This window comes from Diabrotica undecimpunctata, chromosome 4, assembly GCF_040954645.1.
Source record: "Diabrotica undecimpunctata isolate CICGRU chromosome 4, icDiaUnde3, whole genome shotgun sequence".
Taxonomy (NCBI): domain Eukaryota; kingdom Metazoa; phylum Arthropoda; class Insecta; order Coleoptera; family Chrysomelidae; genus Diabrotica; species Diabrotica undecimpunctata.
Window position 1 is genome coordinate 87,702,473 of NC_092806.1, and position 20,788 is coordinate 87,723,260.

Sequence of the window (20,788 nt, forward strand, 5' to 3'; positions counted from 1 at the left end):
TCCTGTCTATCCCGGATGTATTGTTGATTTCTCCGAGATTGGGAATCCTTCTTTGTATTTGAAACGAGTTTCGCTATTTCTGCTCCTATTTCCACTTGCTTAACGTATACACTTTTCATGATTATTTTTATAAATTTTTACATTCAGCGGTAAATATATTAGACAATACGAAATGTACGTTATTTATTAAATAAGTATACCTGTACTATTACACTTTCTTTTCTATCGGAATGTACAATTTAGCGAAATATGAGTTTGACCTTGCCTGCTGTGCTATTCTTTGTACTGAGGTAGGTCGAGATGTAATCAACACACTCTTATAATGATATATATATATATATATATATATATATATATATATATATATATATATATATATTGTTATCAAAATAAATGAAATTATTTGCTACGTAATTATTTTATAAAGTATTTAATTGAAATTAAAAGCAAGCTATATGTATGAACGTTTCTTTTTTCAAATTGTCATACAAAATTACTGTTTAGTAAATTTTAGCTGTGAATGACGTTTATTTTTGTTTTATCAATTTTCTGTATTATTTAAATGGTATACATTCTAAAGTACATTATTATACAATTGATAGAGTGGAGATTGTTGTTCTAAATTGTTAAATTGTAATAAAAAAAACTTGTTAAATTGTAAGATTATAAAAGTTGGAGGATTTTGTAATTATTCCAAAACTTACGGTTTTTTGTGTTCTTAGACGTTGAGGATCCCTCGCTTCTGGTGGGTTCTGCAATCGGTCCTGTCCTTTGGCTGCTCTGCGGCTCTAATATGGCTCTCGGCTTTGGTACTGCTCTCGGCTCTAATATGGCTCTCGGCTTTGGTACTGCTCTCGGCTCTAGTATGGCTCTCGGCTTTGGTACTGCTCTCGGCTCTAGTATGGCTCTCAGCTTTGGTACTGCTCTCGGCTCTAATATGGCTCTCGGCTTTGGTACTGCTCTCGGCTTTGGTACTGCTTTCGGCTCTAGTATGGCTCTCGGCTTTGGTACTGCTCTCGGCTCTAATATGGCTCTCGGCTTTGGTACTGCTCTCGGCTCTAGTATGGCTCTCGGCTTTGGTACTGCTCTCGGCTCTAGTATGGCTCTCGGCTTTGGTACTGCTCTCGGCTCTAGTATGGCTCTCGGCTTTGGTACTGCTCTCGTTCTCCCGGGTCTAGTGGTCTCTCTCTGCTACTGAGGGTGTTGCTGGCGTGGACTGTATAGGCTCTCTCAAACTTCCTTGAAGTATTCTGTTTCTCGATAGGACCATGAACAAAATTCCCCTTCGTTGGCTCAGTGAAGATGTTCGTTCAGTTGTAATGGAAACACCAAATAATAGTAGCAGAGTTTATTGACGAGACGTATACTATGGGTGTTGACCCGGGATTACTTTGAGTAGAGACTGTTGAAGTTGATCGTTGAAGACTATCAAGTTTGTTGAGTGAATATTGATTGAATGCTTCTCTAGGCAAGAGATCTTAGTTTTATATAAGTTTTAATTGGGTGAATATTTTCGCGGACCTCGCGTGATATGTGTATCTAATTTATGTAAATTGTTTAACTTTGTCAGCACTTTTGACTGATGTCCAAATTATATTATTGATAATTGACCAAATACGTATGTAACCTAATTAACTACGTGGTGTATTTAATAACAAATAAATTCATTCGGTCTACTGGGTGATAAAATTATACTGTCCAATTTCGGATATGAATTCTGAAGATTTGATATTGGACAGGAGATAAATTATGACTTTAAGAGTCTTTTATGGTGTTATATTTATTATTATTTAAATCAGATTGAAATTTTATTTTATTTAGGTTCTGTGTATCTTTTTTGCCATTGATTGAGTTGGTATATATATATTTTTTTCATTTCTATTGATTCGTATATCTCCCTCTTCTTTTTGTTTTGCTCGGTTTTTAAAATTTTTATGTTTTCGAAGTCAAATTTATGCTTCTTTTCATTTTCACGTTTTGTAAGCGCAGTGATGTTGTTGTTATCATATTTGTGAGAACGAATTCTGGATTGCAGCAGTTGATTGGTTTACCCAATATAGACACCTTCACAGTTAATACATGGTATCTCGTAAACAACATGTGATTTTTTGAGTTTTGGAGTTTGTGTTTTTAGTTTAGTGAAATATTTATTTAAAAAGTTGTTGTGTGAGCCACTGTTGTTATGTTTGGCTAAAAGATTCGTTAGGTGTTCGGATAAACCTTTTATATGTGGAAGAGTTGTATACGTAGTCTTGATACTGTTGGGTTTATTGCTATTTGTTTTGTTGTAAAATTTATTTAGTCTTTATTTGAAAATAGTTTCAATTAGAGGTTCGGAATTCACATTATTGGGAAGGGCATTTTTTGCTTTTTTATTGCAATTGGTCTGTATTCTGGATCTGTTAGTTTTATAGATCTACCAGCAAGATTTATAATTACAGACTTCTTATGAGAGAATGTATGATGAGATTTATAGTTGAGATATCGTTAAGACCATGGTTCTTTTGTACATCACATGGTTTTAACTATGTTATTAATGCGATGTAAGGTGATATCTAGAAAATTTATTTTATTATTTTGTTCAATTTCTATATTTCAATTTCCCAAACTTTAGTTTTGAATGGTAACTGTTGAAATTATCTAAAATTTCGTTCATTTTATTTGTTGGGATAGCACAGATGTAGTCATCGATATAGCGGTAGAAGAATGGCATATTAAAATATAAATGATTCATGACAGATTCTTCTAAATCTTTCAGATCTAGTTGAGCAATGACACTAGAAACACTTGCACCCACTGCACATCCGTTCATTTGTTAGTATATTTCGTTCTAGTAGTAAAATGTAATGGCATGTCTCGCAAGACACGAAAACAAAAAGAAGTAGGTATATCGAGGGAAGGCAACCATATATACATATGTCTGACTATTCTGGTCGTCTTCAGTACGGTGCAGCCAAGTTAGAAAAGGAGCATATTAACTTGGGAAAGGATCACTACAGAAACAATGCGACCAATTTGTGGCATTAGAGTTAGAAGACCCTGATGGTTTCCAGGGCAGCCACTAACAATAACCACGGAGGAAGCTACAGCTACCTGAGGAAAGGAATGCCAAAGGTTAAACGTTTAAAACAAATAGAAAAGGTTAATGCGAGTAAATAATAAAAGTAAAACGTAATGGCATGTCTCGCAAAAAATATGAAAACAAAAAACAAAATAGGTATATCAATGTGAGGCAACTGTATATACGTATTTCTGACTATTGGTAGTCTTTAGTACGGTGCAGACAAGTTGGGAAAGGAGCATATTAACTTGTTAAAGGATCACTACATGCGACCAATTCTGATAATTGGTTTTCGTGTCTTAATATCTTCGTTTCATCGAAATTAAATAAATGATTCTTACTAATTGCATGATCTATGAATGCACATGTATTTTTATTATTTTTGAGGTCACTTTTATGTGATGTTAGTCTGCCTATTAGACTTCTAGATGTGTGTCCGACGTATGACTTATCACAATTTTTGCATGGTATTCTATAAACTACATTTGAGCTTTCCATAATGCTAATAGGTGATTTAGTTTTTGTATAAAATGATGCCAATGTTTTAATATTTTTAGTTGCAATTTTAATCTGAGAAGTTAGCAAATACTTTAAATAGCTTGGATGTTAATGTTGGTATATAAGGTAGTGACGTGAAAGATGCCAATCATTCTATTACTGGGGTTGTTAAATAAAAAAATGTTAATTAGTTTAATTGGGTAAGCATTATGGAAATTATTATTAGCATTATGGAAAACTCAAATGTAGTTTATAGAATATCATGCGAAAATTGTGATAAGTCATACATCGGACACACATCTAGAAATCTAATAGGCAGACTAACATAACATAAAAGTGATCTCAAAAATAATAAAAATACATGTTCATTAATAGATCACACAGTTAGTAAGAATCATTCATTTAATTTCAATGAAACCAAGATATTAAGACATGAAAATCAAATAAATCAAAGAGAATTCTTAGAAATGGTAGATTTATAAATAAATATCAATGTAATTGATGGATTCGACCGTTACTTGATGGAAATTCATTTTATGTAACAATAAAACACTGAAAACTTTATTTTCAAAAACTTCCACAAAATTTATTATAAACTCATCACTACAGCTGTTTCGGCTGATTGCCTTTCTCAAGTGATCTATTTTTGGCATGCGTTTATACTTTATAGTCTTTAATGAAATAGGTTGAGGACGGGAGAACTGTTTGTCTCAAGTTGGTCATTCAGAATTATATTTATGTTTTTTAATTTGTTAATTTCCATAGATTCTAACAAAGATAGCTTAAGGCCTTTATTTTGAATGTGAACAATTTTAAATTCGTCATTAAAAGAATGATTATGATCTAGAAGGTGAAGTGCATATGTAGAATCTGTTTTTCTATTATTGAGAGCTCTTTTATGTTCTGCTATTCGTTTATTAAAATTTTACCGATGTAAGTTTTTGGGCAGTCGCCACATTTAAATTTGTATACACCTCTGTGTAACTTCTTTTTATTTTGGCTCTTATTGTTTTTAATATATTTGCCTAAGTTGTTATTTGTTCTGAAAGATGGTGTTATTCCTTTCTTTTTTATGTGTTTGGCTATTTTTGTTGATATTTTGCCTGTATATGTAACCGAGCAGAAGGTACTGGGTTTTTTCTCTGGTGGTGGAAATACTAATTTCAGGGCTTTCTTGTGTAGTTTGATTTAAAATTTTTATTAATTGTTTGTTCGTTGTATCCATTGTTTACTGCTATTTGCTTAATGATATTTAATTCTGTCTCGAAGTTGTATTTTGACATCGGAATTTCTGTTAATCTATGTAACATACTATGATAGGCTGCCAGTTTATGTTGTGTGGGATGGGATGATGAATTGTGTATAGTCGTGTCAGTATGGGTAGTTTTATGAAATATGGAGAAGTCATGTTTGTTTTTAAGTCTGTTAATTTTTTAATCTCAAAAATTTATGGATTGATTTTGTTCTGTTTCTATTGTAAATTCAATATGTCTATGGAGTAAATCAATATGCGATAAAAATTGGTCGAGTTGCCTGTTAGTTCCAATTATACTTTTTTGCAATTGCAAAATCTATTACAGATGTGTGTAGTGAAACCAAAAATTCCTGTTACAAAGCGAATAAAACAGCCATTTCAATTAAAAATAAATCAATAGAAAACAACATAGTGTTTACAAAAGCAGACAAAGGTAACACTACTATTGCTATAGATAAAATAGAATATAATTGGATTTGCTTGATATGCACTTCGCTTGTGCCGCTGGTGAATAATCAAACTCCGTGTGAAAAAACTGTCTTTATTTTGAATTACACAATACATATAATATGAATGCTAATAAATATTACGTCCGCTCGCTCTGAATGCTGTATCACCGATCTCGTCTCGTATTTGAGTGAGTATCACCGATCTCGTGGCATAATATATCTTCCTACGCTACTATGTTGCCGGATTGTAAAAAATGTATAAAATAAACTTGAATTAGATAGAGGCGTGAACATGGCCCCCGCCTTGGCAAACACTGCCAACAAAATCGTCTGCTAATGCTAAATGTTCAAATGTTTAAACTACACTTAGTCCGAAACGGGTAGCGGACACACCTTGGAAAAAGAACGAATTATAATACCATTGTCTGTCTTTATCCTAAAAACTCTGGATACACTATCACTGCCGCGTAAAAGTTCGATCACGCGACCTAACTTCCACCTTAATGGAGGTAAATTGTCCTCTTTTATGAGCACTAACGTGTTTTCCGCAACTTCACCGATAGTAGTAGTCCATTTCGTGCGTTTTTGTAGTTCGGAGATGTATTCTTTGTTCCATCGTTCCCATATATGCTGAGAAAGCTGCTGAATATGCTGGAATTTTGAGAGCCGATTAACTGGAACATGACGCAAATCTGGATCTGGATTGGTAATAAGTGGTCTTCCGATGAGAAAATGTGCAGGAGTTAATGGGGAGAGATCATTTGGATCACAGGATAAAAGATGAATCGGTTGGGAATTTATTATAGCTTCAATCTGCACAAGCAACGAATAAAATTCCTCGAACGTTAAGTGCGCGTTTCCCAAAACTCTATGCAAATGATGCTTAACTGTTCTTACTCCGCTTTCCCACAGTCCGCCAAAATGTGGAGAATAGGGAGGTATGAAGGACCACGAAATATTATTCTTTAGCAAGGATTCTCTTATCGCGGGAGTGTGCTGCTCTAAAAATTTTCTTAACGATTTTAATTCCGAACTAGCTGCTATAAAATTGGTTCCATTGTCGGAAACCATCTTTTGAGGCTTGCCTCTTCGCGCAATAAATCTTTTAAAGGCCAACAGAAATGATTCCTTAGACAGTTCTGTAACTAATTCTAAATGTATGGCCTTCGTACAAAAACAAATAAAAAGACACATGTAACTCTTTATTAGTTTACAACCTCGACCCTTTCTATCGCGAATTAAGAAAGGGCCCGCATAATCTACACATAAACGGTGGGCCACCTGCGAGACGCTGGGCAGGTAGGTCACCCAATATTGGCTGAATGGATTTAGATTTTAATCTAAAACATTTTACGCATTTGTGTACGGTACGTCGCGCTAATAACGTCTTCCTGATAACGGCCAGAAAGTTTCTCTTATAGTTGCAAGTAAAAGCTGAGGACCAGCATGCATAAGATCCTTGCGAAAATGATTAAATATTAACGATGTAACTATATGATCTGCCGCTAAAATGATGGGATGTTTTTGGTCATAAGCAAACTCGGAATGCTTTAAACGCCTGCCTACTCTCATGATGCCCTGATCATCAAGAAATGGAGATAAATTTATAAGTTTGCTGTTTTTATCTAAAGATCCCTTTTGGTTCAAATGCTCAAATTTCATTAGAAAATGACTGTGATCGACACATTTTTAGAATACGACTAAATGCAGAATGTATTTCATCCAAAGAAAGGGGTTCATAAGTTCTTTCCTTATTTTTACACATGCGGATGAATCTGAACACATACGCAGCGGTTCTTTTTAAAACGTAAAATATTAGAGAAGCGCTCAAATGAAAATACTTCCGTATTCTGTGTTTCATCAAGTTGTTTCGGTAGAAACAACTTGTAAATTTGGCCATTTATCTGAATCTTGCATGATCCACTCCGGTCCATGCCACCATAAGTTGCATTCCATTATTTTATCTGGTTCCACGCCTCTGGACACTAGATCTGCAGGATTATCCTTGCCTGGCACATGACGCCACTGCGCAAACGAAGTGGTTTCCTGCATATCTGCTACGCGGTTACTAACAAACGTCTTCAATACATTGGTTGCTGTTTTCAACCAACTAAGTACTATCGATGAATCTGATCAAATTGCACATTTAATGAATTTTTATTTATTTTATATTTATTGGTCAAACGCGATAAAATTACTGCTCCACAGAGCTCTAAACGCAGCAAGATAACTGGCTTTAAGGGCGCAACCTTGCTTTTCGCACATAATAAGAATGAATACGACCTACCTAACGAATCGGTAGATTTAATGAATATGCAAGCACCGTACGCTTTTTCTGAGGAGTCGCAAAATCCATGAAGTTCTAGTTTGACCTCACTAAAACATATAACATGCCGAGGTATTTTTAAATTGTTTAAGCTTCCTAATTTATTCCTAAACTGTAAATAATTATTTGCTAAATGCTCAGGTATGGGATCATCCCATGAAAGACGCTCGAGCTATAGTTGTTGTAACATAATTTTCGCTATGATGGTACACGCACTTAATAGACCCAAGGGATCAAAAATTTGAGCTATGTCCGATAATAAAGTTCGCTTTGTGATTATATGGCCTAGAGATGAACTTATGCTATAAAACAGAGTATCTGATTGCGGTGAGTACAATAATCCCAAAGTTTTCGCCTTCTCGTTTTCACCGAAGTGAATAACGGAACCCGTAGTTGAATTATCCGGTATATCTCTTAATAGTTCAGAATCATTTGAATAGAACTTACGCAATGTAAATCTTCCGCCTTTGATCAAAAAGTTGTTTACATGCTTCGCGCGCCTTATGTTTTGAATCAAAATCTGTCAAAAGTTCGTCCACATAAAAATCGGATTTAATAATGCTAGCAATGTTAGGATTTTTAGCTTCTTGCTCCTCTGCCAATGTCATGAGACATTTAATCGCTAAGTAAGAAGAGCATTTCATACCGTATGTAACTGTTTGTAACTGAAATATTTCAATCGGTTCTTCCGGATTATTTCGCCATAAGATACATTGTAAGGATTTTTGATCATCTGCAACCGATACCTGACGGTATATTTTTTCTATATCCGCACTAACTACATATAAGTGTGTTCTAAAACGCAATAAAATGGAGAGTAAATCATTTTGTAAGGTTGGTCCGGCCATTTAAATACTATTTAATGAAATGCCGTTTGTAGTTGGTACACTACAATCGAACACAACGCGCAAACGTGTCGTCAAAGAACTTTCTTTTAATACTGGATGATGTGGCATAAAATAAAATGTAGTATTTCCACTAAAGTCTGTTGCCGCTTCCGTAATTCTGCATAAACCTTTCATATGTCCTAACTCTTTATATTCCTGGATGAATTCGCTATAAAGAGTTTTAAGATTGGCATCTTTATTCAACTTAAAAATTTATTTTTAGCTTGACGAAATGAATCACCGAGTGAACTTATCGGTCCCTTGAATGGCAATGATACTATGAATTTGCCTGTCGCGTCGCGTTTCACCGTATCTTCGAAATGTTTTTCGCATGCAATTTCTTCGCCCGAGAGTGCAGGTTTTCCATTGAAAACCTCTTCAAGTTCCCAGAACTTACTTAGCTGTTCTGTAACTTCGATTGTGTTTGTGAAATTACACTTAGTTATTCGCTTTTCTGATGCTTTGTTTTGGCTGATATACGGCCCTGCTATGATCAAGCCAAACATTGTTTCCTGCATGACTGGTTTATTTTTACCTAAACTAATTCTGTTTGTGCCTAGTATTTTCCAAAATAGATCACTTCCTATCAACAATTCAACCTTTTGTGGTTTATGAAAATGATTATCGGCTAATTTTAAATGTTTAGGTATCTGCATATCGCTAATGTTTATTTCAGATGCCGTCACGCACCCCGTAATTTCTGGTATTACGAAACAATTTAAAGTTGTATGAAAAGTTATATCGCTACGCGACTGTATATTTATTTCGCATTTGAATCGAACGGGAGATGCAATATTATTTATGCCCATGACTGATATGTTCGCGCTTGTCGTTTTTAATCTAAGTTTATCGCATAAATTTTCGGTTATGAATGAGCTTTGTGAACCGCAATCTAACAAAGCTCGCACTATGTATGCCTTGCCTTGGCCGTCAAAAATATTAACTAATACTGTGGACAGTATAGTTTGATCTGTAGCGCTAACTGCCGAAACTGACATATTGGTAGTGTTTAAAATACCTTGTATATTATCTACAGATCGTATATCGCTCGCGTTTTCTACCGGTTGATGAACTAAAGCTGCGTTCTGTTCGCTTGACCTATCTGGATGCAATAACATATGGTGTTTTGACGCGCATTTCTTGCATGCTGATTGTCTAAAACGCTTATAGAAATGTCCAGGCTTAAGACAATTTGTGCAAAGATTGACCTGTCTTACGTTATCAAACCTGTCCCTAGATGAAAGTTTTGAAAATTCGCCGCATTGATAAATGGTGTGTTCCCTTTTGCAAATAGGGCAACACTGTGTATTATCCGCTTTATTTAAAGTTCCCTGTGATGAATATAGACCGCGAATGTTATGTGAATATTTCGTATTCCGTGAATATGCGCCGGCCTGAAAAATATTCCGTGTATCTTGTTTTTCAGCTTGATTTACCTCAAGTGATTCTAAGAGGTCCGCCCTTGATTTTAAAAACGTTTTAAAATAATCAAAACTAGGAATTTCATTATGTGTTTTGCTATTCTCCCATGCGCGTAAAGTCGATGTATCGAACTTACAAGAAATAATGTGAATAAGGAGTATGTCCCATGAATCAGTAGGTAGCCCTAGCTGCTTTAACGCGTATAAATGCTTCGAAAAAATGTCAACTAATTGCCGCAATCTATTAGATGACTCTTTATGTATTGGCTCTATATTAAATAAGGCATTAACATGATTGGAAATTAATAATCTCTTATTATCGTACCTTTCCCTAATTAATTTCCACGCAACTGCATAGTTTTCGGCGGTAAACTCTAATGTTCGTATGACCTGCGCCGCACCGCTCTGTAATGAACTTCGTAAATAATGAAAACGCCTTATATTGTCTAAGTACTCATTTCTGTTAACTAAAGATTCAAAAAGATCTGCAAAATCTAACCAATTATTATAATTACCATCAAATTTTGGTAACTCGATAGGTTTAAGCTCAATAGAATGCCCTGTATATGAATTCTTAGAGCGCTCACTTGCTTTATCGCTTTCTATACAAGATACTTGTTGATTATCGCGAATGATTTTTCGCGCTACTGCTAATTGTGAATAATATTTGTTATAGAATTCTTCGCGCTCCGTATATTCATCCTCTAATAATTCAAATTGAACCGTATTTTCTATTTGCCCCTGAACCTCATCGAATTAGTCCTGTAAATGTTCTATATTATTTACCATTTCTATAGCCTGTAATACTTCTAAATCTGAAATCGTTTCACCCTTAGTTATTTTATCATTTAACGCTAATATAAATTTCGAAAATATTGTGAGTTTGCATTTAAAACCGTCCCTTTTTCGCTTTAAATTATCCATAATTTTATATTGAATTAAATAGTAAACAGAAACAGATTATAAATCGCTTGATATTCGACCCTAAAGCCCTGTCCAGACTATGTCGATCGACAAGGTCGACCGACATATGTCGTTCGACACTGTCGACTTTTGACTTGTCCACACACCACAGTATATGTAGACTAGTTGACCGACAGTCACTGATCAAGCAAGTTAAATAAATTAGTTAGTGAATTTTGATTACATTTTTTAAATAATGAGTGACTCTGAAGATGCTGCAGTTGCGGCTGCTGCAATTATCATTGCAGTTGCAGAAAGTCAACAACAACGCTGTCGTCGTCGCCCAAGGCGATTTTGGGTAAGGCCCAGCCTTGTACGAGGCAGGAAAAAGTGTTTCTTGGTTTGTTCTTATCAGCCAAGAACATCATACTTTTGTATGCAAACCATTTGCTAAAGCTTTAGAACGTTAAGCTACGTCCACACTATGTCGAATGGTGTCGTTCGACTCGGTCGACCGACACTGTCGAACAAGTATGGACATGTCGCCCGGCTTTGTTGAACCATGTCGGGTCGAATCGAACGCAATCCGAATAAAGTCGGTACGGATCAAAGGAAGTCGAGCGACATCAGTAGGTGTGAACATGTTGAAACGTGTCGGTAAACTTTTTCAGTAAATATTTAGGCTGTTTATTTGTGTTTATATCAAAATTATTCCATTTAGCTGTTTATTTGTGTTTATCAAAATTATTCTATCTAAAATAATTTTATTTTTAAAACATTTTTATTAACACGTATTTATAAATGGAGATTAATGATGAACAAACCATTTCATTTATAGAAATGTATAGAGAACGTGATTATTTGTGGGATCAAACTAACTCCCTATACAAAAATCGGAATAAAAGACATGATGGTCTTATGGAAACTGCAGTTTCTTTTGCAATTGAAAAATCTGATGTTGAAAAAAAAAATTAAAAATTTGCAAAGCCAGTTTTCCAGAGAAAGAAAGAAGAAAAAGTGTACCACTGGATGGGGGCAGACGAAAAGTACATTAGCAAATGGTTTGCATACAAAAGTATGATGTTCTTGGCTGATAAGAACAAACCAAGAAACACTTTTTCCTGCCTCGTACAAGGCTGGGCCTTACCCAAAATCGCCTTGGGCGACGACGACAGCGTTGTTGTTGACTTTCTGCAACTGCAATGATAATTGCAGCAGCCGCAACTGCAGCATTTTGAGAGTCACTTATTATTTAAAAAATGTAATCAAAATTCACTAACTAATTTATTTAACTTGCTTGATCAGTGACTGTCGCTCAACTAGTCTACATATACTGTGGTGTGTGGACAAGTCAAAAGTCGACAGTATCGAACGACATAGTCTGGACACGGCTTAAGAATTATCATATGTGCAGAATAAAGGTACAAAGACTGATAAATAAAAGGGAATGTGAAATGGATATGCTCACCAAAATATTTGTATGTTTATTCTAACAGCTAGCCTCCTGGCGCCAAGGATCTTCGCCTCAACTCGTATTGTAGGTCTTCGCAAGTTTTAAACCCACAGTTGTCCAATTATGTAACTGTCTTAAGAATAACGTTCGACAGTCTATAACGCGCTCGGGCCACTATGAATGCACTATCTCGCCCGCTAATTTGATGACACAAATATGAGTTCGGAATTCGGTGAATTTACACTGTTTCAACACAAGAATTTGATGATTCGACTCGAATGGACCATGGATTTACTTGATATGCACTTCGCTTGTGCCGCTGGTGAATAATCAAACTCCGTGTGAAAAAACTGTCTTTATTTTGAATTACACAATACATATAATATGAATGCTAATAAGTATTACGTCCGCTCGCTCTGAATGTTGTATCACCGATCTCGTCTCGTATTTGAGTGAGTATCACCGATCTCGTGGCATAATATATCTTCCTACGCTACTATGTTGCCGGATTGTAAAAAATGTATAAAATAAACTTGAATTAGATAGAGGTGTGAACAATAATAACAAAACAATTGAATTTTTAAATAATCAAAATATTGAAACGTTACACAAAGATCCGACAGAAAAGTACCAAAAACAAATTAAGCTAGCGTTAGAAAATTTAAAATCAATAGTAAATCCAACAGAATAGAAATACCTCAATATCATGAACCCACAGCCTCCTAAAGTATACTCTTTTATTAAACTACACAAACCGGATCACCCAATAAGACCTGTAGTTTCTTTTTATACAGCTCCGTCATATAAACTTTTAAAAAAACTGTTAGAGCTTATTTTTGAACACACTAAATTTTCACCTAAATTTACCATAAAAAATACAATAAAACTAGTTAATAAAATACAACATTTTCAATTACCTAATAACTCCAGATTAATTTCATTTGACGTAAAAAATATTTTTCCTAGTATTCCTCCTACAGAAACTTTTATTCTAGTAAAAAACCTTTTAGACCAAAATAGTACAAATCCAATCATTACATCTGAAATTTTACATCTTCTTGAAATTTGCATAAACCAGGACTAGTTTGAATTTAATAATCAAATATATACAAATAACAGTGCAGGACTTTTAATGGACAATCCTCTAAGCCCATTACTATCAGATATTTTTATGGATCATCTAGAGACAAAGATTTCAAAACATCCCATATTCAAACAGTTTTTATATTGGTGGAGATACGTAGACGACGTACTGGTATGTTTCACAGGAACTAACAGACAACTAGACCAATTTTTATCGTATATTAATTCACTCCACAGTCATATTGAATTTACAATAGAAACAGAACAAAATCAATCCATAAATTTTTTAGATTAAAAAATTAACAGACTTAAAAACAAACATGACTTCTCCAGATTTCATAAACCTACCCATACTGACACGACTATACACAATTCATCATCCCATCCTACACAACATAAACTGGCAGCCTATCATAGTATGTTACATAGATTAACAGAAATTCCGATGTAAAAATACAACTTCGAGACAGAATTAAATATCATTAAGCAAATAGCAGTAAACAATGGATACAACGAACAAACACTTAATAAAAATTTTAAATCAAAAACTACACAAGAAAGCCCTGAAATTAGTATTTCCACCACCAGAGAAAAAACCCAGTACCTTCTGCTCGATTAGATATACAGACAAAATATCAACAAAAATAGCCAAACACATAAAAAAGAAAGGAATAACACCAGCTTTCAGAACAAATAACAACTTAGGCAAATATATTAAAAACAACAGGAGCCAAAATAAAAATATTTTAATTAGTTAAGTTTAATGTTTTGTGATGTTCAAAATTTAATTGATTAACCTCATGTTGTAAGTTTTTATACTTGATTTATACAATGTTTTTTCATTTTAATTTCATTGTATTGACTGATAAAATATTTATAACCATATTTTAGCATATCCTGAAGAAACAAATACATTTTGCGAAAGCTAGAGATAAAAACAAAGAAACAAAGAGTTTTCCTTATTCTGCCCTATTAATGACAGCAACCTCAAAATAAAACTTTAGTTTACATAACGTGTCAGGGAGAGATAAACGATCCTACTTACAGTACCACTTGGAATACTGTCCGATTCTGCCATTCCATTTGCGAAATTTCCACCTGGTGAAAACGATTTTGATTCTAACGATGATTTACTTCTCCTATGACCAGGCACTGGTATAGGTTGAGTAGTGGCTGTCGGAGTATCTGTAAGAGTAGTATTGAGGGCAGATTCTTCTTTCTTTTTCTTCATTGGCGAGTTTTTCTGCTTTGGATGCTACAAAATAAAAGAGATTACTAATATCACATAAGTAGGCTTTTGATTTGTGTCCTATGAAAAACTAACAGAAAATATATCGAAAAGCATTGTAAAGTGGTTACAAAGTTTTAAAGCGTACCAAAAGATATCGAAAAAGCGTTGTAAAAGGTGTTAAACAGATTTAAAGCGTAAAAATGCCAAAAGCATTAAGAAGCATTGAAAAAGAGATGCGACAAAGCGACAAAAAATATCCAAAAATCAAACCAAGTATCTCAAAGTGTCCAAGCGTGAGATTTTTAACACTTTACAGTTTTTAATGAATCTACAAGGCTTCTTTTACGGCAACGTTTACTCTTAACTCTTTTCAATGCCGCTACACCTTTTTGATGTATGTAAAATGATTTTTTGACGGCTTTTAACGCTTTTCGATATCTTAGCACTTTTATGTCACAGTGTACATGACATGTTAAGGTCTTCTACACACGGAGCAACCGAAAAGAAACTGGTTACTGACGCTCAGTATGTGATGAGTCACTAATGAATCCCTTCTATGTAAACAAATAGAAATGGGAAGAAATAGATTTTCTGATGAAGCTGTTATACAGCGAAACATGTCTGTTTATGTTTTGTTTTATTATTGACCATGAATTTTCATTACCAGGGAAAATAGAACAAAGAGAAATAAAATGGTTATAAGCCTCACCTGCCTAACTAACTCGGCACTTAAACCTAAATATTGGTGTAATGCTGTAAACGTTACTCTCTGCAACCTAACCATAATAACTTGTAATACTCTTACGAAAATATCTGGATATTCTTGGAATATTTCTTGAAAAGCAGACATCGGTAGTTTTACTATCATGGAGTCTTCTATAGCCTTAGCAGACACCGTTTTATAAGGACTTGTATGTCCCTACAATATTACGTCAATTAATAAATTACAATTTTTAACGAATTGTTGAACTTACTGTTAAAACATCAGTAAAACTTAGCAATGATGTAACTGACTCTCCAGGCTTGACGATCTTTAAAGTTGTCGATCCATCGTTACCAGTAATTGATACACTGAGTTTACCACTTTGTACAATATAAACATGTTCATCGGGATCACCTAGAAATAATAAAAATTAATATTCATGTATTACGTACAACTGAATTAAAATTCAACTTAGAAATAAAGTAATGTTACTTTCGCGTTAAGAAAGTTTACTTAACAATATAAGAAACTGAATTTACTTACGTTATAGAAGTTAATATTTAAAATATTTTTATAAACAGTCCATAATTCATTATTCTTACTATTTGATGCTAATTAATATTTTTGAGCAGTCTTTGTTTTAAACATTTTTAGTCAATCTGGCCCAACACCGAAAGGTACAAATGGGTCTACTGATTAAGTAAAGTAAAGTACATTAGTCAAATAGTAAATTTTTTGTTCTCTTTGCTTATTTAATTTTCTCATTTAAATGCATTTTTTTTTATTTTCAACCAGTTAATCCATTGCAAAGAGGACTTAAGTTAGTTAAGAACACGTTCTTGTGTTTCTTATGATATTTTATATATATTTTGATATAGTGAATTTTGCAATTTAAAATTTTTTAAGATATTTGAATTTTTCTCTTTTTCTCTTTTTAAACCCCAAAAACCTTTCTGTTTTTTTGGGGTTTAAAAACCGCGGCACATTTGTTTTGAGTTGTTCTTTTTTGTTTATTTTTTTTTGTTGTTTTGTATTTACCCTTTCTTGTGTTTCTCGCCTCAAGGAACGACCCTGCCCATAATCTACCAGTAGTGAGCAACGGATCCTTCGAGTTACATAGTGTATTAGTTTTACTTCAAGGCCCTTGAAGAAGTATTTGACCTAGAATACTTTATGGCATAAAACATTTATGGAATAAGGAAAAAGCGTCACCACACGTGCGAAGGTGCAAAGGTTCGAAGATTTACAGAAGAAACAGATAAACCATGTAATCGATCCAAACAGTATTTCTTCAATTCAAAATGTGTTATTTTTGTTATACGAGGATAGATTGATATTAAACTAGCCTTTGATAGATGGCGCTACTTGATACCGAATTGGTTTCGGTGTTGACATTTGCCATTCATGACATGACGTCTGTCAAAATTTTAAGTTTTAAAAACAATTAGTTTGGTTTTCACAGCCGTCCAAAGCAAGCAAATTTTGTGTTTTTTGAGAAATGGAAAAAGTCGAGTATCCTTCGGTGATTAAGTTCCTCCACAAAAAGGCTAAAACGAATGTGCAACTCAAAGCCGACCTGGACGAAGTTTATGGTGAGGTTGCACCTTCGTTAGCAACAGTAAAATTTTGGAAAGCTGAATTTGTTCGTGGTCGTAGGAGTGTTTTTGATGATGAGCGTACCGAGAGGCCAAATGAAGTTACCACGCCGGAAATGATCAACAAAGTCCATGACATGATTATGGCAGATCGTCGAATTAAGCTCCGCGAGTTAATAGAGGTCCTAAACATTTCCTACGAACGCGTACACAACATCAGTCACCATCATTTTGACATGAAAAAGCTATCCGCGCGATGGGTGCCGCGTTTGCTGACAATCGATCAAATGCAAAAACGTGTGACCACTTCGGAGACGCTTTTGGCGATGATACGGCGCGATCCGAAGGATTCTTTTCGCCGATTTATCACCGTTGATGAAACCTGGGTGCATTATTACTTGAGACTGGATTATATGCAAAATGCATGTGCATATATATGCAGCATATTTGTGGGTGTCTTTATAAATGCATATGCTATTCATATTTACTTGATTAAGAGCATATTGCCAAATATTTGAAAATATCACATAAACAAAATGGTTTTCTATACATATTTAGATAATAGTTTCTTGGAGTTATTCATAGCAGGTACTAGGTGAGGTAACTACGAAATAATTTTATTACAAATATCTACTAAATCTACAAGTTTTACTGTTTGGGAAAACCCACCTGAGAATTATTTATCAGAAGAATAGGGCCAACATGCAGGTAGGTATTATACAGTAAATTCGTTTTTAAATTCTCTTTACCAGCTGGCAAAGCAAGTTGTGATTGTGAATATTGTGCTTATAAAATAAAAAAAAATTTTTTTTGACAATATGCCGAAAGTAGCGAAACAAAAATTAAGTCTATTGCGGAGTTGGGTTGGTGGCAACAGTGAAATGAAGATTATAGACAATGAAAGTTTTTTCTGTACTATCTGTGATAAAAAGGTGAGTCCACTTATATTTTAACGACTCAAAAATTTAATTTAAAATCTCATTTTTGCAAGAAACTCTGTATACCTATACTAAACATGTAACAGTTTGACTATTGGCGGTAGTTTTATTTATTTTTACGCACAATATTCCTACGCATTTTTTTAAACATAATCCTAATATTAACTTATAACAATTATTTTAAACAAAACTTTAACTTAAATATGTATATATAACATTCTTAACTACTCTGAAGGTGGAAAATATTTCTCCATTCGCTTCTATTTCGTGCTTTGCTTTTCCAGTCCCTCACCTTCAACGTGTTTAAGGTCTTCCTACACTTTACTAATCCACCTCGTTCTGGGTCTACCTCTTCTTTTGGGGCCGATTAGTTTTCTGGTTATTACTAGTTTAGGCATTCTGTTTGCTGCCATTTTGTCTTCCATCCTCCGAATATGCGTCTCAATATTTTCCTTTCCCATCTTTTCAGAGTATCCTCTTCGTTCTTATTTATTGTCCATGTCTCAGCGGCATATGTTACTGTGGGTCGAATTACTGTTTTACATATTCTGAATTTACCTTGTCTAGAAACGTATTTTGATTTCAGTAGGGCTCTTAAACTACCTAATTTTTTATTCCCTTTTATTCTGGCTTCGAGCTCTCATTTCTCTTTTTCATTTTCATCGAAAACTACACCCAGGTATTCAAATTTGTCCACCCTTTTAAAACTATAGCTTTTACCACTTACAGACCTCACACTAAAGTCTTCTTTTTTCTCTTCTGTTCCTCTTATGATCATATATTTGGTTTTGTCTTCATTTAGTTCCAATCCGAATTTCTGTGCTTCTTCAATGATTTTCTTCACAACTCTTCTTAATTCTTTCTCGGTTTTTGCAAATGCCAAGCACTGGTGCTCATTTTTCATGATCGTTTCTTCCACCTTCATGCTGCATTTTCTGATTACAGTTTCTAACACTAAGTTGATTAATGTATTGGATAAAGGATATCCCTGTCTCAAGCCTTTTGCAACCGTAAATTGATCTGATATGTGACCCTGCCAAGCAATTTCACACGTAGAGTTGTTTAGTGTCATTTTAATTAGCCGGACCAGTTTCTTTGGTATACCCAAATGTTCCATTACTCGATACATTTTGACTCTATCATATGCTTGTCTAAAATCCACAAACAAAACATGCAGGGGAACTTTACCTTCATAACAAGTCGTTTGTATCTCCTTTAATGAGAAGATTTGGTCTACAGTAGATCTGTCCTTTCTAAAGCCGGCCTGATACTCATGTAGGATTCTTTCCGTATAGCAATTTAGTTTATTTCTCAATATTCTTGCCAAGATTTTGTATACTGTGGCTGGTAAGGCTATACCTCTATAGTTGTCACACTTCAGTTTGTCTCATTATTTATGCAGAGGGCATATGCGGGCCTCATACCACTACGATGGCATTATTTCCTTTTCCCATACTTGCACTAGTAGCTGATATATTTTTCTTTGTAGTTGTTCTCCACCAAACTTGATCATTTCTATTTTTACCAGGACTTCTGTTATTTTTCATTTCTTGTATTGCTGTCACCACCTCCTCCTCTGTAGGCTGCCTTTCAACTATCGCATCTTCTCCAACCGTCCAGTTGTCTACTGTTTCGTGCTCCACCTCACCTCACCGTGCTCTGAAAAAATTTTGCTACTAGTTAGCGATGCCGTTTCCTACATGGTTAAAGCTGTTACTAGTCTTAAGATTTTTTTTCCGAATTTGATTCATTGTACATGCTTAGCGCATGGTTTAAACAGGGTGGCAGAGAAAGTTAGACTCGAGTTTCCAAATGTAAACACTTTAATCAAAAATGTTAAGAAAGTATTTTTAAAAGCACCATTGCGAGTAGAAGTATACTAAGTGACATAGAAATCCGAACACCCAGTTTAAATGATTTTATTTCAATAAAATTTGGTGTAATTTATTTAACTTACTGAAAAAAAAACAAGTGATAAAGTTTTTAGCCTTATCAGTTGGAGATTCCGGTTTTTATACTTTTTGTTTTTAAATTCACTAACAATCTAAAAATGAATATTTCAGCCGCAGTAAAGATCCAAATTTGGCGGATTGTGGTTCTTGACATTCTTTACGATTGGTTAAGATGCCTAGAGTACGGAGACCTGTACGATTTCGTCAACTTAGTGAGTTTCATAGGGGCCGTATAGTGGGACTTCGGGAAGCTGGACTTTATTTTCGGGAAGTTGCAGTTAGAGTGCAAAGAAGTGTAGACACCGTGGTTAGGTGTTGTCAGGCATGGCTTCAAGAAGGCCGTACGCAAAGAGCAAGGGGCACTGGACGCCGCAGTAGAACAACAGACCGTGAAGATCGCCGCCTAAGATTATTGGCCTTAAGAGACCGTTTCTCCACTACCAGCTCCATTGCAAATGAATGGTTTGCAGAACACGGAAGACCTATTGGCATGCGAAGTGTTTACCGACGAATGAGAAGTTTTGGCCTGCTTTCATACCGACCACACTGGGTCCTCACTTTAACTCCAGAACACCGCCGTAATCGCCTTCAGTGGTGCAGAGAACGGTCACTCTGGAATCAGGAATGGAACAGTATTGTCTTTAGTGACGAGTCTCGATTTTGTTTAGGCATGCACGATGGTCGAGCGAGGGTTAGAAGGCGACGTGGTGAAAGGAGGAATCCACAGTATTTTGTTGAAAGACATGTTCATCACACTGTTGGAGTTATGGTTTGGGGTGCTATAGCTTATGGTTCCAGGTCACCTTTAATCTTCATTAGAGGTAACATGAACGCACAGCGTTATATCCAAGAAGTTCTAGAACCCCACCTTTTACCCTATCTTGACACCATGGCAAATCCAACTTTCCAACAAGATAATGCCCGACCACATGTTGCAAGAGTCACAATACACTTCTTTCAACATAATGATGTCACATTGTTAGCATGGTCACCAAGATCTCCCGACTTATCCCCAATTGAGCACGTGTGGGAT

At 34.9% G+C, this 20,788-nt stretch overlaps 1 protein-coding gene across 1 annotated transcript in view; it reads right to left on the reverse strand.

Annotated features, from left to right (window-relative positions):
• The window catches only part of sws (patatin like phospholipase domain containing sws), a 1,321,526-nt gene that overhangs the window by 966,378 nt on the left and 334,360 nt on the right, over window positions 1-20,788 (reverse strand). The window contains exons 5-7 of the mRNA XM_072529876.1: window positions 15,542-15,684; window positions 15,277-15,486; window positions 14,382-14,591 (exon numbers count right to left, since the gene is read on the reverse strand). Of these exons, the coding sequence (XP_072385977.1) occupies window positions 14,382-14,591; window positions 15,277-15,486; window positions 15,542-15,684 (563 nt within the window). The remainder of the gene's footprint in view (window positions 1-14,381; window positions 14,592-15,276; window positions 15,487-15,541; window positions 15,685-20,788) is intronic.